This window comes from Calonectris borealis, chromosome 2 (assembly GCF_964195595.1).
Source record: "Calonectris borealis chromosome 2, bCalBor7.hap1.2, whole genome shotgun sequence".
Taxonomy (NCBI): Eukaryota; Metazoa; Chordata; class Aves; order Procellariiformes; family Procellariidae; genus Calonectris; species Calonectris borealis.
The window spans coordinates 57,594,303-57,620,685 of record NC_134313.1 but is presented as its reverse complement, the minus strand read 5'-3'; the positions used below and the strand labels follow the sequence as shown (position 1 = coordinate 57,620,685).

Below are 26,383 nucleotides of genomic sequence, written 5' to 3'. Positions count from 1 at the left end.
TCCCAAACACGGTGCAGGGTGCTGGTTTCCAGGGCTAATTCTGTTTTTCCTGACTTCTTATGGCTGTTTTCTTCCCACCTATTTCATGGTCCTACTACTTTATAATAAAAATACATTTAATATGCTTTTTAAAAATACGACTACACATCCATTCCTAGTTGTAAAACATTTAAGATGCCTGCACAACATACTTAACTTGCATTTTATGTGCACGTAGCGAAGCTGTGGTATTGTCAGAGGCATCACAGACTGAGGGGAACACAGATAATTTGTGAAGCTAGGGCTTTGATTTTTGTCTAAGATGTGATTTCAATGACAAATCACAGTGACATTGTACTTAGAAAATACCCTCTCAAAAGTCTTTGGTTTTGTCATGGAAATAGCTGTGACAAAATCATGGCCTTTATTGTTCTTCCTCTCATTCATATATGCAAAGTGGATTTTTTTTCTGTCCTGCCAATGCAGTGTGCAGAAGATTGAGCGAGGAACACAATACACGTCTTCTTTCAGACAACGTCAGGAATCAAGGCCGTATTTTACAGACAAACATGCTGAAGCTGAAGTCAGAGACTTGTGGTAAAAGTCCCCAAAGTGTCTTAGTTACTTAAGTCTCTTCCCTGGGCAGAAAATCAATGAGATTTATGTTCTTAATTGCCTGAGCACTTAACATTGCAAGTCTCAGTAGCTAAAACATACAGACCACTCCTTTCCTATGTAAAGTGGGAACTTTGTCAACACCCCAAAATTGTGCCCCGTTGCCTGTTACTGCAGGGCTTAGTATTTTGGAGCCAATTTGGTTCTAGCTGACGCGGTGAGAAAGAGGTGCCTGCTGAGCGATGCCTTTGGGATGAGCCTGTCCGCTTGCACTCAGCTCGCTCTTCTGCAGCCTAATCCTGAGGGATCACAGCGGGGGAGAGAAGCAGGAGGAGGGTGAGGAGAGTACCTGGGCCCATGACATTTTTCTGTGTAAACCTGTTCTAGAGTCTTACTGTAGGGATTAAAAAATCCAATTAAGGTATAAAAAAAAAAATCTAGGGATTTAACAGGACAAAACAAAATTTGCTATTGTTGGCATTTAATAGGATTCACATTGCATAGCCTAGCAGCGCTCTTCCCTTTTAGCGCAGTATCCGCTTACATTGCTCAGCCAGGCTTGTTGCCATCAAGAGACATATAAAACTCAATATCCAAACTATCTTCTTCCTTCTTCTCATCCAGATATCCATCTGCTTGCGGTTGCCAAGGACACTGGTTTTTAATTTTTTTTTCCTTGACCTTCTCTCTTTAGATCCCAGCCCATCACCCTGGGCAAGGCTGACCCAGGCAGGCGGGTGCCCTGCCCCCATCAGGGCAGCGTTTCTGCCGCCCACCCCTTGACCTCCTGCAGCTCTAACCTGCAACCGATGGCTGCCAAACCAGGGATTTCTGAGGAGCTCTGTTGGGTCTGTGCAGCCCCAGCCCCACCTTTGCCTGCAACCAGTTACTCCGGAGGGTCAACTCCAGGACGAGCGGCTGCACTGACTTTGCTGAGCAGCCTGTTGAGCCCTCCCTCACCTGCAAAATCCTGCCCAGACCACCAAGTGCTCTCAGGATTTCTCTCACATTTTTTTCAGAGGATGCCTGGATTGCCCTCCAGAAGGTGTTTGTACACCATTGAAGAATGAATAATGAGAGAAAAAGTCCTAAATCTGCTCTGCTAGAAAAAAAAATGGTGGTTTTTAAGCAACAGATGATAATTTTAAAAAATTATTTTAGAGACATCTATAGCAGGGCAGTGATCTCTCTCACCCAAACCTGAAGGCAGATGGATAAGATGATGATAAACAGGGAAGGGAAGCAGACTTTGCTTAAAGCCATTAAGCCTCTCCAGAAAGCAGGCTGGATTATGAGGAGACTGAAGACATGAGCTGTCATTTCATATGAAAATTAGATGTACTCAGCAGCTTAGTAATACTCTAGCAGGTTGCAGTGATTTACATAAAAGGAAGTCAAAAGAGGGGAACAGGGAGCAAGCAAGAGATGTGGTACCTCCAAAGAGAGCATGAGGGAGCTTGATGGCTCCAGGTACCCAGGGAAGGAAGCGGAGGGGGAAGATGCATGCCTTGGGGACTCCATGTGCACGGAGATTTCCTCTGCACAGAGGGGGATGTGAGGGGAAGGGGGTGGTGGGGAAGGATGGTCCAAGCCCGGTCCTTGTCCAGGCACTGAGGCACAGATGTGGTGTTGCTGTGTTGTCCTATTTTGGGTCTTTCCTTGTGGACGTGGGTAGGTGAGTTAAGAGGCCATACACCATCACCAGTGGTATGTACCCGTGTCTGCCTGGTGCGTAAAGGGGAGGGCAGCGTGTCGGGGGGCGGCTGACTGTGGAAAGGCGTGAAGTAAAATGGGAGAAAGGGGTGACTTTTCCCCCTCATGGTGCCCAACATGGACACTGCAGTGTTGTGGCAGGAGGGACACCCCAACACCCTGGGGTGCTGCAGCCCCCCCAAAAGCTGGCTGGACTGGGAGGGATGCCACGGATCGCAGTCCTCTCCTGATCCCCGCTGTGTTGCAGGACCAGGTGATATCCCAAGGCCGTCTTGGGCACCACAAACCCCTGGGTGAAGTCCAGCTATCTATTTCAGCTTCGTCAGGCAAAGCTGTGACAGATGTATTCACGTTCCCTTACACTAATTTGTGTGGCAACCTGTGAGGCTTCTCCTGCCCTGATTATTCATGAGGCAATAATTCAGATACCCCACAGACACTGAGTGAGCTGCAGGCCTTCTAAAAAGGTTTTCCATTTTCTCTTAGAAGCTTTTAAAATAACCTTAGATGTACTACAGACCCGTCATTTATTTATGATTTATTTAAGTAATTATGGAGCATGCTGGAATAATGCGGGGGTGGGGGGGAATCCCCCAACCCCACCAGCAGCAATATGGGAAGATAAAAGCCCTGGTGTTTCCAAAGAGCCAGTAGAAACATGTGATATTTCTCGATGTCACTGTATTTTCTAATTAGACTAGAAAGGAGCTTATGTTTACTTAACGTGATTCGTTTTAAGATCATCCGCAGAATTACTATTTGTGCTTAACCTTCTCCTTCTTGCTCTTGCTTGTTGCCTCGCTTTTGTTTCAGCAATTCCTGCTGTTTCATAAGCACTTTACCTGTCAAGCCACAGGCAGCTGCTTATCCTCACAGACCTTCCTATTTCAGGATGGCCAGCAGCTAATTCTGCAGGCTGGTGTATTCTTGATTTGAAAGACAGATATCATTTCCCGATATCAAAGCTACAAATCAGTCACTTGAATTTTCTTCTGCACCATTAAAAAAAATTACAGCTGTCACAAGAAACAAAATGGCATTTTTACTTGCTGGTAGTTAATATTGCTTATTCATTTGCAACTTTAACTTACTTTGTCTAGGAGAAAGAGCTTTTAAGGAAGCAGCAACCCTTCCCCCTCTCCCTGCAAAGTTGCTCCTGGTAATTAAGATTTTGAAAACAAACAAGGATCTTTCAGTTGTGGCTTAAGTCTTCTTCAATAACCATTGCGACTCTTTTTTGACCTTCTAAACACTTTTTGCACGTGCTCCTCCTTCCACTCCCAAGATGAAATCGTTGCAACAATTCAGCAAAGTGTTGCAGCGAGAAGATTTTCAAGCAAGCAGGGTGGCCATCATGGACGATCTTAAGCATTCAGACGTGGGGGGGGGGTGTCCACTTAGCACTCACAAAGAATGCTACCAGTGAGGCTTTGAGACAACTGGGAAGGCAATTAGCACCTAATATGATTATTGCTGCTCAAGAGCGGCACTGGATACCACTTGCTTTGGCTGGTACAATAGTACTTTTCAGTCACTGCCTATCTTGGTAAGTGGCAATTTTCATAATGATGACCCATAGGTGGACATTTTGACACTGGGTTAATAGCCACGGTCCTAACAGATGTGGGAGAAATCAGACCTCAACTGGCTGCTATTTGGGAGCTGGCCCAACAGCTAGGGAGTTTGGTCTCATCCAGCAGCTTCCTAGAAAGCCGGCCGTGATGCAGCAGGACGGGATGCAAGGGGCTTATCGCTCAGCAGAGCTAACCGGGAAGGCTTCTAGGGATCCCAGATAGTACTCTTCAACAAACGAGCCTCAGAAAGCCTCGGCAAAGGAAACTGAACAGGAATGAGCCAGTTTAGCGATGGGATAACTAGTCAGAGCAGTTCTGGGGCTCCCAGAGAAAGCATGTGGCCAAACAGATGGTCCCAGGCAAAATAGCTTGAGAGGCTTCCACCGCTTGGAAGCGCGCGAATTCTCGGCCGCATTTACTTCTCAGTGTTAGCCACCAGTTTTACAAAAGCCCTGGTTTTATTGATCTCTGTGTGTAATGCAGACGAGACATAAGCTTGGACTAAGACGGGACATGTCATATTTTTGGTATTATGTTTAGCTGGCTGGTTTTCACTCCCATGAATGACTGAAAGCAACAAGCCATATGGCCTCAGAGGAACTGAGAAGATGGGTCCTGCTATCTGCGTGAGCAGCTGTTTTGCAGAGTTCAGTGAGGGAATTTAGAAACCTTCCCATGGCCTGATCCAGTGCTCACAGGAGTCTGTGGAGCACAGCATAATATTTGGCTTTGCCATGATTTATTGCATATAAAGAAGCATTCTGCTTCCCTTATGAATAAAAGAGGAGTTTGGGGGCTTCCCCCCCCACCCCCAGTTAAATGAACCTGGGAAGTACCATCAGAAAAAAAAAATCACTGAGCACTCGAGCAGCTTGTAAATACTGAGGGTTTTATTTCCACTCCACATGGTCTCCAACAGACTCTTAAACAAGACCAGTTACAATTTAGTATGCCCAGAGATCTCAATGGTTTTCCCAAAACGAAGGAAGTTCTCAGTAAACACTGTACATAGCCAGTTGAACTGCTAACAATAATTTAAAAAATCTTTTTGTATAGTCAATGCAAGAATACCAACAATAAAAGTACAGTACAGGTAAATTCACAACAATATTACAGTGAAACAGATGATTGACTCACATTTATGTGATGGTAGAAGTACAGTAGCAGTATGTACATGCACTAAAGTGCGAGGACCCAGAGGCATGCAAGTCAAGTATTGTAGGTGTATTTTACAGCTAACTCCATAAGACTTTCTGAGGCATTCTTTTTTTTACACTTTTTCTTGTGTTTACCTGTATTCCCCTCCATCTCAATCAATACAAGTCTAGTGAACTAGCTTAATGGCTTTCTTCACTACTTAAAAGGTATCGCTTCAGACAGTTGAAGCATCTTTAAAAACCTTACTTTTAAAAACCGATAACACTGACATTAAAATAGAATAAAATTAACTTAAGACCCTAGTTTTACATGAAATAAAAAAAAACCAACCCAAAAAACCCAAAACCAAAATCGAAAACATAACAGTGCAAATATAACCAAAAGGCAGTCAGTATTTGGAAAGAGCGCGAGCACGTATTCAAATTCCCTTAAAACTTAATTTACATTTTATTTTAAATCTTACTTTATATCATTTTTACCCTCTTTTTTGTTTTTTTTTTTGTTAATATACTGTATGTAGAAAAGATGGAGACAAAAATAGTTTTCTCAGCTATGAAAAAAATTAAGTTATTACAGGCACATTAACTGTTTCATTCTAGAAACACCTCCGTTTCCCAGGCCGGACATTCAGCAGCTGCGTCTGAGAACGTTCTTTGACCTCTCCGAGCGGACCTCTCTCCTTCGTGGCAGAGACGGCTGGCGGGTGACCTGGCGGAGGCGAGTCGCAGCCCCCCTATTCCCGTGCGGAGTCAGGCCGGCTCGCCTCCCTGGCTGGGGGTCTCTGCCGGCGGCTCCTTGCTTCCGCTCTCCTCCGAGGAAGTCAGGTCTCCGGTGGACTGCGACTGTGAGGCAGTAGGGGAATGTGAAGCCCATCGCGACGGTGGGCGCCGGTTCGCTGGTCTCTCTGGCCGGGAGAAGCAGGGTTGGAGGGACGGGGCTAGTGCAGAACAAGGTAGTTCCTTGGCAGCCAAGAGAGCAAAACAGCGGTTAGTGACTTGCATTAGAGGCCGTCTGGATGCGCAAAGAATTAAGAAACAAAAAATTCAAACTAAAGCTAAGCATCTGTCATGTCGCGGGACAAAAGCAAGCAGCGAACATCTGCCTGTGTACGGGCTCCAGGCATCTGCATGTATGTCCGTGATTTATGCAACAGGTAAGGAGAGAATGAAAGAAAGAGGTCTGGGATGAGCCGGAGTAGCTGACAAACTTCCATTTGCTAATTCTCCTTGTGCTAGAAAGAGAAGAGCTGTAAAGCACATTTGCATGATAATTCAGGAAAATCCACTATTCATCACATTGCTCTAAGTGCTGACCTGGCATAAAAGGGCCAGGTTCGGCATTTGCAAGTGGGGTGAAAATCAACCACCGACTCCTTTTGTCTGCTTCAGAGTTCAGACTGACATGCAGGAAAGACTTCTTAGCAGCAGGATAATGACTACAGGACAAGTTATGATCTCCAGCTGGATTAACGATGAGGCTTACCTACAGATTTCATCTTCTGGAATGTCACTCCTTACTGCCAGCTGCTGAAGCCTGAATTGCAGGATTCAGTGATACTGTATGTTAAAGACAACATCCACAGAAATGGAAAAAACCTGAAATTTTATTCCTCTACCAACTTTCTGCTGCACAGGTTTGGTTAGCCTGCCTTTGCGATTAGAAACAATCTGCAGTTGTGATTTTTCACCCTGGCACTAAGTTGGTACTTGCTTCTAATATTTATGGACCTTGCTCCTAGCACAGCTAGCCTTCCTGACTCGCTCTGAATGCTCCTTACATCAAGATGAGTGATTGTGGGAGCAGGTCTGTCTTGTAGTGCCAAAGCCAAACTTCTAAATTTCACTGCATACTTGGTAATTTAGAAAAGCAAATCAGAGGAGTTTGTCAACCTATAGAAACGTGTACACTGAGCAGCAGTCACTGGAGAGGACAGGAGTGTTCAGTAAAAACCAGTCTCAAAATCAGAATGCAAACTGGTGACAAAAGAAGAGAGAGACCAGAAACGATACAATGCAAAGGAAAAGCTCTGGCATGGTAAGGCACAGGGAGACCAAGGCAGCAGCGGAACGATGCAGTAGGAAGCAAAGGAGAAGGAGACACGTGACTAGGGATGGAGAATACTGGAGTAGGTAACATGATGTGATTGGCAGTGAACAAACAAGGTGATATGCCGTTGAACCTCTCTGTTGCAGTGGGAGGACCAAACATGAATGTTACATGACAGAAAGATCAATTTTGAAGACACAGGGCTGAGGTAGGGTAAATGGAGCTTGTGCAGGCGTGTGTTTCAGAGAGAGCGCATCGTCAGACTAGGGGAAGCCTCTCTGAAGGGCGAACCTCGGTGCCTTCGGGCAATACGCAGCCACCAGGGTGATCAGCAGATGCACATCACCGCTCCAGGCAGCGCTGTGCTCGTCTGCCCTCGGCACTCGCAGAGAGCAAGGCTAGGGAGCCCTCGCAGAAGCTGCTCAGGGGCTACGGAGCCTAGGCCTGCCCCCCTGCCTCTCTGCATCCTCGCCCCCCGCCCCGTCGCTGCGCCGTAAACTTCACAACGACCCTCGCTAAAACAACAGTAAGGCTGAAATATGAATCGGTGCTAACAAGAAGACTGAGTCCGTGTCCTTACTTCACCTTATCCCATTGCGCCTGGGGCAACATATGGTCTGTGAAAGCTGCCACTAGACTCAGATTTGTTAAGAGAAATCCATATGCGCAGCAATACTCACAGGCAGCGCAACACGGTGAATTGAGGCTAGGAGATTGGCGGGTTTTGTCTCAGCTTCCTTCTAAACAGCGGCTTAAAACAGTATCTCTATAGCACTGCTTGCTTCTGGCTGCTTTATCCTAGTTTCATAGCAGTAAATGAGAGTCAGCATGGCGATAACAAAATTTATGTCCACTGCTGCCTCCCAGTTCAAAAGCCTCTCTCCAGCACGCCGGCAGATGTTGGTCAGCTTTTACCAAACGGCAGGGTTAAACTCATCTTATCTGTGATGTACACATGCCCAGCAAGGCTGGGTTCATGATGGATGTTGCTCCAGGGCCAAGAAGTGACTGGCAGCGTAATCTTATAACGTGCTGGCTGCTGAGTCAGTCACCCCCGCCTGCAGCGTGGCTTCCTCGGCGTGCGCTAAGGAAATCCAACCGTGACAAGGAAACTGTCTGGAATGGTTTGTGAAACCCCCTCCTCACTTACCACATGTAGCTGTCATAGCTAGAAATGTTTAAAAAAAATTAATATCCTGTGGGTAATTTAGTTTGGTGGTTGCTTGGGGGTGTGGGTAGACAGGCAGCACTTCTTAGCTCGGACATTGAAAACGGGAAAGATGATTTCAGCTTTAGTTTCTAGCTCTTTCCTAAGCCAGGCTGTCAGCCAGCGTGGCTATGCCTTCATTAATACATAAATAAAACAGTTTTCTGGCTCTGAGGCAGAGTGGACGGTCACAGCTCACGTCTGCACAGCTTCTTCCCTCCCTCCGCCGCTGCAACGCCAGCCACTGGCCAAAACTGGGCTGGGAACAGCTTAATGAGCAAAGGTGACCAACAGCCATGGGGCTGGTGCTGGAGCCCCCTCCGCAGCCCTCTCCTCCTGCTGCTGTAGCCGTGGCCAGAGGGAACGCAGCCCAGGGCAGCCAGAAGCCCTGCGCAGTGCTGTGTATTTGTCAAAAAACACCCAGATGTTTGTTATGAATCCCTCCCCAACATTTTTGCATACCTTTGTGTTGGTCTTACATTTTGCCAGTGTTTTAAAGTTTAACAAAAAACCCCAACAGCACAAATTTTGACTTGTGTGTGACCGCTTCGTAGCCCGTGCTGCCGCGGGAGGCAGCAGATGGGCTCCTATCCTGAGCGCTTCCTGACCGTCGCACACGAAGGACCCCACAGGGATGTCGGGGCGTGCCGATACCTCTGGAGCTGTGGTCATTTATTTCCCTTCGTTAACCCACACGTTCAAAAATGACCGCTTTCGGAAAGCTCTGGAAACAAGGTAGAAAGGACTTACAGCAGTGAGGCAGGCAGGGTTAGAGTCCCCAGGGGGCAGTTAATAAGACAGTTTGGTTCTGGACAGAACAGACAGAAAAGAAAAAGAAAGCAAGTAGGTTGGAAAGAACTGTTTTAATCAATTATTTTTTTAAAGTGAAGATTTCATGTCAGCAAGAAGTCGTCTCCAGATGTTACTACCCATTCAGATCATGTTACCGCTGTTATCACAGGGAAACTAATAATCAAAAATAAAAGATAAGCCACTAGCAGAAAAAGATTTAGAAAGGAAGGAAGCAAACAAACCAACCCTTTACAATCCTAGCACAGTCTCAGAAATGGACATAGCATTAAACAAACCAAACATTTCTACTCAGCAGAGAAAGACATCTGTTAACCTTTGCCAACATTGATTGAGGCTAGGGAAAAACCTCACTACCGTGAAAGAGGAATAAAGCTGCATCTTTTTTCCTTCGTTTGATTTCAAGAGAGAACTTCTGCTTAGGAAATCTTTAACAAACGAAAAAGCAACTGATATTTTATGTTGTTTATGTTTCTCATGTTACTCATGCTTATGTTGCTCAGGTTTCATGAAAGCCCTTTGCCTCACCCTTCTCCCTTGTTCCTATTTAACAGCGACATGGGATGGGAGACTCAAACTAAAGCAAAAGCACTTTAATTCTGACAACTCCTTCCCTTCTTTTTAACATTCCCCCTCAAATGCTGAACGGTTCAGTGGCAAGTGTATGGCAATTGCTCTGCCCCGGCGAGCAGAGGACGCAGCAGCTGCCCTCTCCTCCGTGGGTCCGTGTGGACGGTCCTTTCCCAGTGCTGTGTCCAGAAATGGGTCTGACCACCAGTCCAGGACTGTTGTGTAACCTCTATGATTTACAGCCTTGCTAGTCATAGAAGAAGAATGTTCATACTGCTCTTACATTGCTAGTTAGGTAATGCTAATCTGCAATTTTAATAGTAATATTTATAAATCCCATGATACGCGAGTAAGATAGTGGTTTAGTGAATTAGCAGGATAAGACACTACTAGGCTGCACTGGGTGGATATGAATTTGCTTGTAAGCAGCTCTGAGCAAGTTAGAAAATACAGAGTTATTACTACTATGTATGCATATACACTCACATGCACACATATGTACCAGTGTAAATATATATATATATATGAACTAGATTTCATATTTGCAGCAGGAATATAAAATAAAATCACGTAACTAAACCACTCAGAAGCTCAAATGAAAGAAAAGCCACCAACAGGTGCTCCGTGAAAGTCTAAAAGTCATTAATATACCGTGCCATGACTGCAGAAACAAGAAGGCGTTCGGTGGTAAGAAGGTCACTTGTCTTGGCCAGAAACCAACAGGTGAGGGGGAAGCAGAGCAGGGATCTACAGGAGGGTGGTAGGGGCAGCGCTGACATGACGCTGCCCCAAGCACAGCCTGCCTCCTCCAAGATCATAATTCACTGAACTGCTGCATCTGGCTTTGTACAATATGTGCTAAGTGGAATTTGTACAAAGTGTGATTTGTGTGGTCAGTGTAATCCATAAATAACCCAAGGCATCTGCAGAGTCTAAACTTATTTGCGGTTTTGTTTTCAGCAGCGAACCCGTGCTCTGTTAAGTACATCTTGTAGAGCATCACCTCACCTAGGAAAAGCTAAGCTCACCGTGTGAATGCCCATCACCTTCCTTTTCAATGCATATTCCTGAGAAATGACAGGACGACTCAAAGATCATAACCTGTGCATCTAGGCAACAGTCAAAACAACCGAGTAAGAGTTGCAAGGGAAAACAAGTCTTGGCTCTGAGGCTCGGAACTCAAAAAATTAGGCAAAAGACACTGAGATTTCACAAAGAGGAGCATTTTCTGCCAGGTTGATGGTCAGTGGGTTTTGCTAAACAGCATTGACACAAATCTCTGTGTGCGTCAAACTCAGGTACTGACGCTAGTTGTATTTTGCCAACAACAATTTCTGATGATGTGGGATGGCATCCATTTACTTATACTTGAAATCTGCGGAGACAGGTAAAAGATGCAGGAGGAAATCAAGAGTTTCCAGGGATGCCTTGAAGGCAAAGCTGAGTTGAACCTGTAAGAGTGCATCACACTTTCTAATAAGGACCAGTAGTGCATTCCCAGTATTTTGAACTAAGGACGAAATACAGAGAGGGCTAGAAAGAGTCAAATAAATGAGGCTGCTTTCCACTTTCATTCACTCTGAGTTTTGTGCACAAAGCCCACTTTCATTCACTGTCATTTATAATATGCATGTGGTTTCTTTTTTATATGTGCAAACTTCCCTATTTATATCTGTTTAAACTACATATAGGGAATATATCCTCAGCTTTGGATCCTCTGTTAGGCAAAAAAAGATCATGTCCTCTGAGCAGTACCTACAAAAGAGGAACCGATTGTCCATTGAGAACCACTCGTTAGTGCAAGGCAAACTGCAGACCAAAAGTCTGAGCGCTCAGGTTCCCACAAATCCTTCAAGCCAAATGCTGACTTAGAAAATGGGGCTTGAACCTTCCCTTGAGGCTATCTGAGGCAGGAGTGGTAGGAGTGAGCCTAGGGAGGCCAAGGTGGGATGTCTGGGGTGTGTAGGGGTCAAGGAGGAGCAGCTGCCCTGCGGCCGGGGCCCACCGCAACATCAGGGTGCTAAAGGGGCAGATGAGGGGCTCCTGCCCTGGGGAGTATCACCGACCAGCAGGGCACGTGCCATTTCACTGCTCTACCAGAAAGACGACATGTGCTGGGCATAATTCAGCTTCTCCAGGCCTCCTCAGGGCAACACTCTCATGTGCACAAAGGTTCACCAGAAACAGGAGGCTTTGACAATGGTAACGGAAAGCTTTTGTCCATCGTTACACGCTCTTTTCTGTTGACTGCTGTAGCACGTTACTCTACCTGAGAATCTGACCCCCAATACTTGGGCATGCCTTCTGAGACAGATGATGACTGTTACACTGTTGACAGCAAAATATCAATAAAGAGTTCTTAAACACTAAGTATGTATGTGCTTAGACTAGTTGATTATCTCTTTTTTTTCTTTTTTTTTTTTTTTGTGAGGCCGCAAGAGCCAGTACCAAATGTCATGCCATTTAATCACATTCACAGACCCAAGCCAAACTTAACCAGATACGTCCAGAAAAAGATTGCTGAAGGCCCTGAAGTTTTGGTTCAGGGTATTGTAGAGGCTATTTTTCACACAAACTTGTTAACACCCATTCTTGCATAGGAGAAAGAGTCTACCTTTCCATCCAGCATAAAAGAGAAATTTACTCAAACCTGGAGTCCCTAGAGCATCTGTAACGTATTGTGTGTTTTGTGACAGAAAACCCTTATCCCAGTCATTCAGGGGAGAACCATTTTTACCCTGTAAAGGCATCTTTATCCTGTAAAGGATAAAGCTCTTCTCATGTTTTCAAGCCCGATAAGCTGTCAGGATAGAAACTCAATTCTTTAACGAGTTCTTCAGTGACTAATCCAACAGTTTCATGATTGGGACTCGCTGGTGGTACCATGACAGGACTAGGATATTCATTGTAAATACTCACTAGGACTGCAAGAGATCTCATAATGCATTTGTTCAAAGAAGAGTGCATTTAGCTATAGGAGGAAAAACAAACAAACTCATTACCTCTATGGACCCTGGATCTACTTTGACAATTTCTCCTGTGCTGTTGTCATTGCTAAGATTTGGTGGGCTGTGTGAAGGTAGCCTTCTCTCTTCCTTTAAGGCATGCTCCAAAAGTTTCTTATTCAAGATCCTGGCAGCATTTTCTGCAAGTGTATACCCTGGAGGAGCAGATAAGTCCTGCCTGATACTTGTCACCTCAGTCCCTTCTTCCTTTTGCGTCTCTGTCCCCAACCGGAGAGGACTGGGTGATCTGCCACGGGCATTTGTACATGGCTCCTGCACTGGGCCCAGTTCTGGTCTGGGTTCTGCCGACCTAGACCGGCTGCTAGACCTGGGGCATTTTTGGAAGGTCTCATGAAAGATGGGGCTATGGTCAATAATGTTGAACAAACTGGAGAGGCCATCGTTGATGGTGGTGTGAACAGGACTCTCCCTTGTAGTAGTTGATCTAGCCCAAGCGGACTCACTGAATCCTTTCTGAGGTGTGCCAGGCAAAGTCCGGTTATTTGGCTGGTCTGATTTGGGAAGGATTTTTCTTTGCAACTTTGGAGAGCCATATTTGGGGGAGCAGCATGTGCGTTCAAACTTAGCCTGGACCTTTTCAATGACAGGGGTCACTTGCCTGCTTCTTAGGCTTCTGGATGGTGAAGAGACAGGCGTGGACCCCCCCTTTGGTGTCAGACACTTGTGTGGACTGCTGGTGATACTGCGCAGGGTGTCCGTCTGCAAGCCAACACTGATGGTCTGGGTGGTCTGCGTCCCTGTCGTTCTCATCCCATTGGTTTGACATGCGGTGTCCTTAAACTGAGGCTCTGTTGAATTAGAGTTAGAGCGTATTGCGTTTCGGACAGAGAAAGCGACCTCCTTCATATCATCACTCATGTTTTTGGACATCTCCAAGCTGTGCAAGGGTGAGGCAAAGCCCACAGTAGTGCAAATAGGACGTTCAATGGGATGAAGACCACTCTCCAGAAAATCCTTATGATGTTTGGCCAGGTCACAAGACCATCTTCCAAACATATCCGAGGAAGCACCTTTTGTCTCAGCGACGGTCCCCATAGCTTTGGTCACAGAAAACAGGAAGTCCGGCTCAACCTGGTTTTTCCCTTCGCTGCCAGCTATGACCGAGTTATCAAACCTACGAACAACCGGTGGGCTGTGAAAGACCCGAACTCCCATTTTTTCAGTTACACCGTGACTCCTCGTTGGCTGCTTCTGGCAGTGCTCCGGGCTGGTCATGGTGTTAGTTGTCATAGTGACACTGGTGGTGAGGTACCATGATGATGCCTGGAAGGCATCTGAAGCAGGATCATTCCCGGCTTTCCCAATTTCTGTCCTTTCTGCCCAGCCTTCAGCAGGCTTCTCGGTGGCCCCACCATGGTTCCTAGTGTTACTGTAATCCCAATTTTTGTTGAACTCCTCAATGTATTTCAGATCATCAGGAGACAGGGGAGGGGTTATGTCATCCTTGCTGCTGGATGAAGGCAAGTTTTTTTCTGGTAGAAATGGAGAAATATCCATCAGGCGCTGAAATTCTGACATGGAAGAAACGGACATCGCCCTGGAGAAGAGAACACGAGAGTATCACTCATAGGCTTGGAAACTCTCACAGAGTGACTTATTTTCAGCAGCAAACTAACTCAGGAAACTTGACTTTCACTATCTGCTTATGTATGAAACCACTTTAGCCCTCTCTTTCATTAAAGTTCCCTTTCATTATTTTTAAAATAGCTGTGAAACGCAAGCATTCCTGATGTGTCATTAAAAGTACCAAATGGTTTATTAATGGCTCTCGATTTACTGCTTTCTCATGGATTACTTGCTTGGCAAATGTCTGAAATACGGAGCAGTAGGATGCATTTCAGAAATATACCATTCACAGAAAATGAGTCTTTGCGACAATACGAGGCACATTTTTCAAAGGAAGTGTGGAGTATTTCTGACTTGCTGGGAAATCGGCAAGTCCACCTCCACTCCTGAGATTGCCCAGGCTGCACAGCTGGTGCGTAGCGATGTGGGACATCCAGCCTAGATGCTGTTACATTGAACTGGCTTGGTGAGTTGAGCTCGTGCTATAATTCAACCAAAGGGAATCGCTATGTGATAATGCTGGATTCTTGGCTTTCCCACACCTCGCTAGTTCGTACAACTCACAAGCATTCAGCTGAGTTGTCCTACTGCTTCGCTTTAAGAAAAATCAAACAACAAAAGAAGCTTTCTGAATGGGGCTACTTAAAAATGCAAGTAAGCGTAGTTATCAGAGTCGGCTCAATGATGTAACTCAAGCTGGGCGAGGATTCAGCAAGCAATGAGTTATATATATCAGTGACCCGGAGGATACAGAAAATCACACTGAGTTTTTAATCAAAAGCACTAGCTGCAGTTAGGGTGCATCTACATTAGGGAGTTAGGTGAGACCAGGAGTATGGTTTTGAAGTGGATGATCTATTCAGATGCTCTGGTCTGCATCAAGGGGCAATCTCAGAGAGCATGGGTTGGGCTCCTTTGGGATGAAAGTGAGCTAGAAGATGCTCTCCAGAAGCACAACTAATGCACTCTAGGGCTAGGTGGGTATTGAACCCAAGGGATCAGAGCAGAACTAGTCCAAAGCAAAATAGCCCTGACATGCAGGGGCATGTCAGGTCCTCAGTACCAACTGTTTTCCTCTATATATCGATGTCTACAGGTCTGCACTACTTGCTAAGGTAGGTGTAGCCTTCAGTGTAAGCTGCAGCTTCATGCACGTTCATACAGTTTGATCTTTGTGCACCACAGCTAATGTGGCCCAAGTTAATCAGAGTAGAACAGAAGCATATTGAGACAAATTAATCCCTGGGTAAATCCATTGATCTGGCTTGCAGGCTGCTTAGGAGGCAGCATGGCTATGCCTCGGCTCTGTGGCTTGGGCGCCGGAGAGCTATAGCTCTGGCAGCTGAATATTTGCTGGCTTTTTCCCTGTAAGTTTTACTCACCTTTGAAGATTTCCTTTGTGTGTTTCTTCCTCCTGACAAAAAACAGAAACAAACAGCATAAGTTACTTCTGAACCTGTTGGTGGCATTAGCTTATGGGTGTTTTGCCATTCACTTCCAGTTAGTTCCACCAGGTATGTTTGTCTTCAAACAGTGGCTGATTTTCCCTCTGATAAAGAATCTGAAAGTGCCAGTGGGAATATCCTTCCCTTTGTACATGGGTAGCAGAATGGGCAATACCATCAGGACAACAGACTGCACAGACTACACCAAATCTACAGCAGTCTTGAATTTTTATAGTCCCGTGCAACCACAAATGCAAGTAAACTGCAAATGGCTTTTTTCCACGTGTACAACATATTGTTTTGGACCATATACTTGTCAGTGAATTTGTTCTGTGGAGTTAATCTGCTTTATGCCAGAGACCTAGCTGTGCTGAAATGAGAGATAAACCGGGGTCCTTTGACATGAGACTTCATTGTACATTCTCTAGGAACCAACAAATGACACCAGTTGAAACTCATGAAGATGAGTTTCATTAGATGTGTGGGAAGACTATTACGTGTTTCATAGGGGGAATACCTACAGCTTAACGGCATTAAGATGTTTTTATGGCAATTATTTCCCTGTGACAATTCCCATAATGAGTTGGTTTTTTTAGCAATTGCTCTACAATTATTATTTTAACTGTTTGCTTATATTTCTAATAATATATAGGGAATACAAAATAAGATCAGGAAAAAAGGAGTATTAGTACCTACTATTTTTATGTGACCTCATGAAATCAAGAACATTACCAACACTGAAGTGTATTTCAAATTGTGACTATTCAAAAAGAGCACCGCTTAACTCAGCAAATACCTTTCTGGTATTTATCCAGAGTCAGGGGAAAAAATAGGAGTAAACTGATCCTCCTTTCATTCACTCTGGCGTAAGTCTGGAATAATGTTGGTGGAGTAAATCTGATCTAACTAAATAGAGAATCAGGCTGAAGGCTGGATGGACTTCTACTGCAGTTAGTACCACAAAGAAAATACAGTGGAGAGGAACAGTCGGCAGGCTGCCGTTGCCTCCGCATCCTCAGTTAAGCTATTCATTAAACTCCCATCAGTCTCGCCTGAGCAAACCCTCTGAGGGAAAATGACTTTGCCCAGGTTTCACTAAAACATGCTTTGAAGGAAAGAAGCTATGCAAACACCAACGAGGACCAACTTTTGCTGCCAACACTTTTGTTAATGGTGGTAAATTCTGAAAAACAGAAAAAAGAAGAGAGATCTCCCTTCTTAAATATCAGACTGAATTTGAAGGAGAGAAAACAGCAATCGAAATTAAACACAAAATATAGATCCCTGACACAGGTACCAACATTCTTCACCGAGCACTTGGCCATGTATGAAATAAAAGCTAAGAAATAATAAATATGGGATCCCACACTGCCAGCAGTACATTTATGGGACGGAGGGAGGAAAATCTACAGCTACTTAAAATGTAGAGAAGGGCACATTTCTTGCCTCTCCTAATCTTTTTTTCTCTTATTCCTCTCAAAGAACTTGATTTCCCAATCCTTTAGCTAAGTAACAATGTTATACATCTCAAATAAATGCTTAGGTAAAATTTTCAGAGGTGCCCATGTTCAAGTCAAGGAACACCAGTGAACCTGGTCCTGCAGGGAGCTTGAGACCTGACCTGTTGACAAACTCTTTTCCAGAGTGGTCAAATTTTCAAGCCAGAGTACACAGATACATCTTTGACTGGGAAGCTTCTGCTTCCCTACTTGCTATAACATGTACACCCAACCGGTATTCACGTGCTCAGAGCACAAGCCAAATGTCTAACCCATGTACACAAATCTGAAGTTTCAGGCAAGGAGAAAGTACTCAAAACTTGCATCAAGCAATGTGCTGCCTGCTTGATAACTTTAACTTCGGAATGCTTCTTGTTCTGTAACAGCCGCTAACATTCAAGGAACAATAGAAAATAAAGGAGATATTAGCATTTTGACGTTGTAATGTGTTTTTAATTTCACAGGATCATTAAAGTGTATAGTTGTGGTTAGTGTGAACATTCTCAGTGTCACTAATATAACATGCCAGTTCACAGGCTGCTTTGTACCAGTATATGGGGATGGGGACCCTGGGTTTCATTCAGCAACAATATAAACAGAACTGTAAAGACCTGGAACCAGTGAAAGCGGTGGTGTAGACTTTAGCAGGACACAGAATACATTCACTATGGCCCAATGGCACCTCTTAGCACTGTGTTTTCCATCTTTATAGCTTTATGGTGTAGTCTGAGGGTAGGTACTTTGCTGATGAATAACAACTTTATTCTTTCTCATCTCACTTACTCATGCTAATCTATTCAGAAGGCAACCACAACAGAACAACCAGAAGTGTCTCTCTACAGCACTTACTGCTTTACTAACAAAATATAGCCCATGTTTCTTCATATATATGTACCTACTTACAACTGGATGAGATTTAAGACCTTCTAAACCAATATGTTGTGTCAAATATAGTTATCATACATAATAAGAATGGCATAAGGTGAGGTAATCTTTGAGACCTGTAGGCTGGCTCCCAGTTTCTCAGGTGACTGGCACTGATATAATCAGCTCATAACAAGGAATGAAATCTCATCCATACCAAATTCACCACTGGGTAACTGTAAGCAGTGCCCATGACACAATATCTCACTTCCTACAGCAGGGATGCTGTACCAATTCTGACATAAGAGACAACACGCTGGCTTGATGAAAGGTAGGAGAGCGCATACTTCCGTTAATCCAGTCAAGAATTTCTCCCGCTCCAGCTGCTGAGACCGGTGCTCATCAGACTCGTCAGGGGAATCAAGAGACAGCGACTCCAGAAAGAGGTTTTCCGTGGCGCTGCACCGATCGCTCTCCCTCAGCTTAGACAGTGACCGATCGTCAAACTGAATGGCGTCTGAATCAGAGTAGGATCTTGACCCCATCGAACGAGGCACAAGAAGGTTCCCCTGGGTCGTAAATGAACGAAGGTTATTCTCTTTCTGGTCACACAGAAAACCACCTCCTCTTCGCGGGCTCACTTCTTTCTGAAGCTGGAAACAAGGCAAATTAAAATGAACAGCAATTACATACGTAGCGTATGGCATTCTGCAGAACCCATCCTTCCCCAGCAGCGAGGCACCCGTGCCTTGGGGAGGCTGAGATCACCGCCTGGCTCCAGGGACGCCGGCTTTGCAGCACTGGTCCTTCCGCAAAGGGAGATGTCTCTAGGACTTTGATGCTATTACTCATGGGATTTTGAGTGATTAAATGTGTATATGTACAGTTTTGCTTTTTTACATATATGTGCATACATACATACACACTGTGTGTCTATATACACAAAATGATGCATCTGCCTCTAAGCTGATTTTTAAAGAAACAAATCAACACTGACTGCTATTTAAAAGCAATCTTGATATGAGATCCTAAAGCAATAGGAGTCAAAGCTCAAGGAACGGTGAGTGACTTGGAGTCTCATCAAAACAAACACATATTTCTTCTGGTCAGCACTACAAGAGTTGCACTTTTATGTACATCACTTGTTTCCAGAGGCGGAAAACTCCGCTTAACAAAAGACAAAAGCTTTGTTTTAAAGACTATCTAGCCCTAGGAAGCTGACTATTTGTACAGAACAGCATCGTCAAAGGGATGAATTAGGCATGCAAAGCATGTTTGAAGAAAATGCATATTTACAGAAGGGCCATCAAAGCTATTAACTCTACACTTTGCAAAAGCTGGGTGAAGAGAGGGTGAACCACTAGCGAAATTGAAACTACTTCCAATCTTAAAATTAGATTATGTGATCAACTTTTCCTTTAATTTTAAATACAACAGGATAGATGAAGTAAGGATATTTTCAAACATGATGAATGACAGCAGGAATCTGATAAGTAACTCTTGATGTTTTGCTAGAGCAGCCTGCTAAGGTTAGTGACAATAACCTGCAAATGCAAGCCATTCCCTAGGACCCTGGCGAATGAGGACCTACAAAACATATTATTTTAATCTTGTTGTATGTGTTTGGGAAAATAAACAGACATCATATGGCCTAATGTAGATCAAAACATTTTAGTCTCAAATGACTACATTTGCACTTGGGCTGAAGTCAGTGAGATTTTTGCTTGATTCAAGTCTACACAAAGGTGAATGCATCTTCAGTGTTTTGCTTATGATATACAAAATCTGAAACAGTTTTATTGGAAGGAGTTAATTTAAGGAATCCTATAAAGGTAGGGGCCAGAAGGTCTATCTCAAGAGATCCCGGAGTCCATTCCCCAGCAAGTCGGGCAAGACCCAAAGCAAGGAGAAATGGTAATTGCATGTTTTCTGTATACACAGTTCCAATTGCAAGCCCTTTCAGATTTTCAGGGATCCTGTAAGGATAATGATCTGGGAACCTTTATGAGAAAACAGTACAGTTTACTGGCTCACTCTCTGAATCTCAGACAGCTGACAGGAGAATTAAAGTGAGAAATACTGGACTAACTCTTCAAGAGTGACTAATGATTTTGAGTCCCCGTGTGTTTATGCCTTTAAACACACCACATTTCATACAGGTGATTTTGTGAGTTTAAATATCTGTCAGTGTGCTCTGTGCACAATTAGCTTTAGGAGCACAGTGGAGGGGGATTCTCCAAGCGAAAACAAAGTGACGGTGTACTTGAAAAGAAAAAAACAACAGCTTGGAGCTCTGAAAAAAAGTAGGCCATCATGTTTTTTATATGTGAGCAGTATTCCCATAACCATCCAGAGCAAAGTATTTTATATATTTTATACATTGGTGTGAGCTTCCCCCTTATCATACATGTATTATTCAGGAGCTGTGTGAAAGCAGACTGGCATAAAGCATAGTATGAAACTTGGCACACCCGCTTCTGCTATCTCTTAGACTCTGTTTTTCAAACACACACACTGGTGTAGTCTCCTCATCCTCTACGTATTGCCATACATGGAATACACACAGAAAAACCCTGGGGAGAAGGACTTCAGAGATATACTAATTGTTTCCATATAAAGCAGGGCATGACTGCAGTCTGAGAGGATATTCAACTAAAAGCCTGCAAATATTTGGAAGCTTCCTGTCACACAGGGAAATGTTTGATTATAAGCAAAGATGGAGTTACGAAGTTTTGCAGTCAGGTAGCCAAGATTTCAAATGCTATTTCTGATCATCTAGTCCTCTGAAATTAGCTTGATACTATTGGTACTATTGGTACTATTGGTCTGCATTATAAGGCATCGTAAGGGCTAGCTCAACAAGCTGCATGAAGTATATGCAAAACCCCTCAGATAAATGGGAGATTAAAAAATCCAGAATATAGTTTACTGATATTTTTAAATTAAGAAGCTCAAAAATCACCTTTCTTGGTCTGTAAAACCTTCCTGTTGATCACTGCCCACTCAGACCTACACTTTTAGTATTGATTTTAGAAATATCTGAAGAGTACAGCATTTTTCTAAGTGCTTCCCTGTGGGTTTAACAGCCATAGCTTAAACTGAGGTTTAATCTTGCACTCATAATATTTACAAACTGGTGTCTTTTCTTTAGCTTCTTGTTGCAGCCCAGGCATGGGAACATGAGACACAGATAACGAACCCTTTTCAAAAACTGGTCATGAAGTTACACCGGGCTTCCGTCAACTTAACCTGTGAAGCTACTTTGTACTTCATTCAAGCGTAGTGCTCCCTAGAGAGCATGCACAAATCTGGTGCAGTTCCATTTCTGATGTCCTAAGGACTGAAAGTATTCAGTTAATTGAGGACCCACAATTTCAGTCGTTTTTCTTACTTTTCCTGGAATGCATGACTCAGAGCTGAACAACGTTCAGTCAGAAATGGTGTATTAACTCTCCCTCATTAAACTTCTTATTTTTTCTGTGGTTTCCAGCCAGATAATAAATCCATTAGGTATAATCTGGCTCTAATACTAAGTAGATGAAAGCGCGTATGGGCACAAAAACCAAGGGAACAGGTATGCAATTATCAGATTTGCCAATGATAGCAGAGGTGCGTAGAAAATTCATGTGACCAAGGTCAGAAGTGTCTTCTGAATATTTAGTATTGATAGCTGTCTATTTGTTATCAGTCAGGGCTCTTCATGCTAACCCCCGGGCTCCTTTGCTAGAGAAAAAGAATTCAGTTGAGACTGAATAGTCGCAGCATCTGCATCTTTGGTGGCTAATTCACAGATGAACAGACTTTTTTGGCAGGAAGCTATATGTCAAACCTTGAATAACCCTGCATGTGGGATTGAGTGTTCTAGCATGAAGAGATGCTTTCAAACAGAATGAATTGATGTGACCATGCCTGTCCGGGGTAACTGAAATGAGGCAGGAAATGGCCTTTAACCTGGAGCTGATTTCTCATAAGTGGTCTTTTATAGGGATTATGAGCATTTTCCTTTTACTCCCTTGTGTGCGTAAATTGTTTTGTAGCATAAGAAACACTGATGTAGCCAAGGAACCAAAATTGTTGCTGTGCTGCTTCTCAATACAGTCTCTTGACCTTGGCCTGAGTGTAGTAGTGGTGCAACACGCTTGCAGCCAGCCATTGCTCACCCCAAGATGACTCCTTACCTGCTCTATCCGCCTGAGCAGCTCCTTCTTTTGACGCTCCCACTCTTGCCGGTCTCTATCAAGCCTGTCCAGGAGCTCCACCTTTTCCCGGTTCCAGTTTTTCTCACTGTGCTGGATTTGCCAGCGGAGGTCCATCACCACACCATGACTCTCAGCCAGAAGCTTCTTGTGCTCCTCTCTTTCCCTTTTAAAAGCTCCCTTTGCATCAGAAGTGAGGCCTGTTTCTCCTGAGGTGTTCTCACTCTTCCCTTCCAGCTGGCATTAAAATAAAACATTATTAGGACATCAAACTTTCTATGGTAAAAGCTTGTGTCTGAAAATGAGTTTGAGTTAGAGACCTAACTCCACAAAGGTAATGGCAAAATTATGGCATTCCTTAGCTCTTAGGATCTCAATAAATGATCAAAGATATTCAATTTGAAAAACGTTTTAAAATCAAAGACAGTGAAAACCATAGGGAATCATTTCTCAAGCTCTACCAGATCATGTTATTAAGACATCAGTTGTGATCTTTCTGCTGAGAGTGTGGGTACCAGCAACGAAGAAAACATGGAGGTGAATTCCACCCTCATCATCATCTCTGAGACAATCGGCAGGGCAACGTCCTCAGCCACTGCTCCACCTTTGTGCTCTCACTCAGTGCTCCTGAAACCTAGAGACAGTGCATTCATCTTCTGAAGAGACTTTCCCCAGAACATTCCTCAGCAATGGTCTTATTGTACAGCTCCTCACACCTTCCAGCATAAGAGGGTGTAGGCAGCACAAGATGTACCGAGATCATCCTCCCCATCTCTATAGGTTCTGCTGCCTGAATTGATTCCTAGGGCAGTTAGCTGATGCTACCTTCCCTTCCTTCTCCTTCACTTCATGCTCAGGGATCAGCTTGATCAGATCAGAAGAGCTGGCCCAAGGTAATAGATTTATAGGAAAATGCAGGCTTGATGGGTGTCAGGAGGTCTCTAGTCCAAGCCCCTGCTTCCAGCAGGGTTGGCTCTGAGATCAGACCAGGCTGCGCAGGGCTTTGTTCAGTCGGATCCTGACAAACCTCCAAGGACAGAGATTGCACAACCTCTCTGGCCAACCTGGGCCACTGCTGGACTGTTGTCAGAGTGAAGAAGTGCTCAGTGGTTTTGTGTAAGCTCAAGCAAGTGAAAAATTTATCCCTGAAGCCTGACCTTTTGTTGACAACTCAGTAGATGTGTGAGTGACTCAGAATGGGATACATCTCTGTCCCCTGGCTCTGCAGGTGAACTGGAGTGAAAAGCAGTGAAAACTCATTCCCGCCTCAGAAGTTAAAGTTGTCCTCAAAAAGGAGAGGCAGCAGGTCTGCTGGGAAACATGCTCCTTTAGCAAGAGAGAAGGACAACACCTTCACATTGCCCTGTGTGGAAAATAAGCCCAAACTTTCTGAGCAAAGGGAAGTTCAAACTGGATTCAGGAGTGAAGCTTACTGTCTCTGGAACAGCCTCCCCAAGTAAATGGCAGAGATGTCATTGCTTGAGTCATTTAAAATTGTACTGAGCTGCAGAGAACATCCTGTTACAGCCACTTGCACTGACAGGGAGATCTTAAAACACCTGCGTCCTCTAGCACTAATTTCCAGTTGTTTTCAAACGACCGACCAACCAACCAAAAAACCAATTATAAAAAAGCAAAATCCTATTTTAACAAAGTTGACATGACACTATCTTTCTCACACTTATCCTATTTGTGCAGTGTAAATTTGTGGGACCAGCAGCAATGTGCAAGAGGCTGTCCTGCATACAACTCCACGGCTCGGTGGCCGGAGATGCTGTGGGGCAGAAACGCAGAACATTCCAGGAGAGACACCTCTGTGCTGCAGATCCACGATGGGAGACACCATCCTGGGCAGTGCGGTTCCTCAAGAAGCCGGAAAGCTTTGCTGCCTTCCTACCCACTACCCAGCACATTGACTGCCCACATGTTAGTTCAGCAATATGTAAAAATGTTGCTGCCAGTTTCCAAACTCACTGCTAACTTCAGGTAACGGCCTTTTGCCCCTTGCTACATCTTTCCTCTGTCCCCCCACAAGTCCCCAGCTCCATTTCATGGTGCTGCGGGAATCAAAGCTGCTGCTGCAGGCAGGGTCAGCCATGTTGGCACCCATTCTTTTAGCTTTGTTTGCTTTGATTTTGTTCCAGTATTTAAAGGGTGGCTACAAAGACGATGGAGACTCCCTTTTTACAAGGAGTCACATGGAAAAGATGAGGGGTAATGGGGACAAGTTACTCCTGGGGAGATTCTGATTGGACACAAAAGGAAAATTCTTCCCAGTGAGAATAATCAGCCATTGGAATAATCTGCCCAGGGAAGTGGTGAATTCGCCAACACTGGATACCTTTAAGATTCAGCTGGACAGGGTGCTGGGCCATCTTGTCTAGACTGTGCCTTTGCCAAGAAAGGTTGGACCTTGAGGTCCCTTCCAACCTGGGATTCTGTGATTCTATGATTTTACTATTCTGTGGCCTGCACCCCTTTGCTCACCCTTGCAAGTTCCTTCCTCACTAAGTAGCTGTGACACTAAATAATCATGTACTTCAGGAGTGTCACTGCAGAGCTGAGATCAGCCAAAATAGTAAGGGATTAATGAAGTAAACTCTATAACAGTTTGCTTACCCCTAAGCCTGACAGAGGGCTATTTAGGACTTGTTCTTTGTCATATACGGAAGTCATCTTTCAAGGACCTTTGATGCCCCCGTAGAATTCTCATCTTGCAATAGGAGCTCTCAGGAGAGGTTGCTGGAGTGTCTGGGATAAATCCAACCAGGCTAGAGTGCAGACTCAACCTTACAACTCTGCTGCGTCCCGGGGAATAATGCCATATGCAGCAGTAGCTATGGCTAGCATGCTAAGTTGCAAAGACACGCCAATGCCTGCGATAAATTCTTTAGCTGGCATGAAGCATGAAAATGCTAAAAGCAACCTATAAAGCAAACAAATACTCAGATGCAATAAACACACTTTGCATGATTAGCCTATAAAGGAAATTCCTTCTTCCATTTTTTTGAATATCAAAAAAATAGCAAACTGTTGAACGTCAGCAAGCCTCATGCTCTCTCTCCCCTTACACCACTGAGTTTTTCACCACCACCGGGCAAATTCTCAGCCTTTCAGTTAGCAAGCAAGAAAAGCAGTGGTGCCCAGGCCATGCTGCCTGTGAAGGGCAGGAGAGCTGAGAGAGGCAGTGGGGAGAAAGAATGTGCTCCAGAAGAGCGATACCCCAAGAATGCACGGCTGCCATTAGAGTGCCTTGCCCAAGCTGCCAAAATACAGTAAGGCATCCTGTGCTGGACCATGGGCTCACCCAGACCAGAGCGCTAGCTCTTGCCCCATTTGAGAAGAATACAGGAAGCCTATAAGTACAAAGATGAGTTCAAAACCAAGGCAAGTATACGGTGATACACCTTTAGAATAATTTCCTGGTGTTCAGTGATTTGGGATCTAAAAACTTCTCCAGTTAGAGGCGGTGTCTTATGACTCAGAAGACAGTTCCTGGTGCCTATGGAAGGCAGAACAATGCTCCTGGCAAGGAGAGAGTACTTCTGCCTCTGTTTTGATGAAATGGCACGAATCATGGGGTAAAGGTCCATTGGTGGCTCCTTATCATGAAAGTCTAGACGTGACTTTCCTAAACCTGCTAACTGCTAAGGGTGACCAGATGCCTCTCCATGTGCACCACAGCCTATATTCCCCCAGGCGTCCTGAAGCCGGACCACTGGTCGGGGTCCTAGTGAGGGTCCGTGTCCTTACATGCAAGTTCTCAATGCATACGCAGGGTTTGGCCCCACATACTAACTCCCTCCTTTTTCCAAACCTTTCTCAGTTCCCAGTTCCCAGAATACTGGGATTTTTCACTTGCCCATCTGAAGGCTAAGAATTACTCGGACTCCTTATTGGCTCAGAGTTATTGCAATCCCATACTTGGGAGCAATCTCATTATTTTTTATCTTAAAAGCAATGCCTAAGGATCTTTCTGCCAAATAAGAGGTACATGCATTTCTGACAGCCAAGACTTTTATTTTTAATGATATATGCAGTGCTAAAGCTCCAAAGCAGCGGGCAACAGTACATTCTCACCTCTGATATGCAGTGCTTTTGCATGAAAAGAGTTT

General features: G+C 44.5%; 1 protein-coding gene across 2 annotated transcripts in view; it reads right to left on the bottom strand.

Annotated features, from left to right (window-relative positions):
* Positions 1-5,177: 5,177 nt before the first annotated feature.
* The window catches only part of MTCL1 (microtubule crosslinking factor 1), a 110,251-nt gene continuing 89,045 nt past the window's right edge, over positions 5,178-26,383 (bottom strand). For both annotated transcript variants that reach the window (XM_075142061.1, XM_075142062.1), the window contains 5 exons: positions 22,251-22,505; positions 18,420-18,725; positions 15,647-15,678; positions 12,675-14,235; positions 5,178-5,998 (listed from right to left, as the gene is read on the bottom strand). In XM_075142061.1, coding sequence (XP_074998162.1) covers positions 5,789-5,998; positions 12,675-14,235; positions 15,647-15,678; positions 18,420-18,725; positions 22,251-22,505 — 2,364 coding nt within the window. In that variant the 3' untranslated portion in view covers positions 5,178-5,788. The remainder of the gene's footprint in view (positions 5,999-12,674; positions 14,236-15,646; positions 15,679-18,419; positions 18,726-22,250; positions 22,506-26,383) is intronic.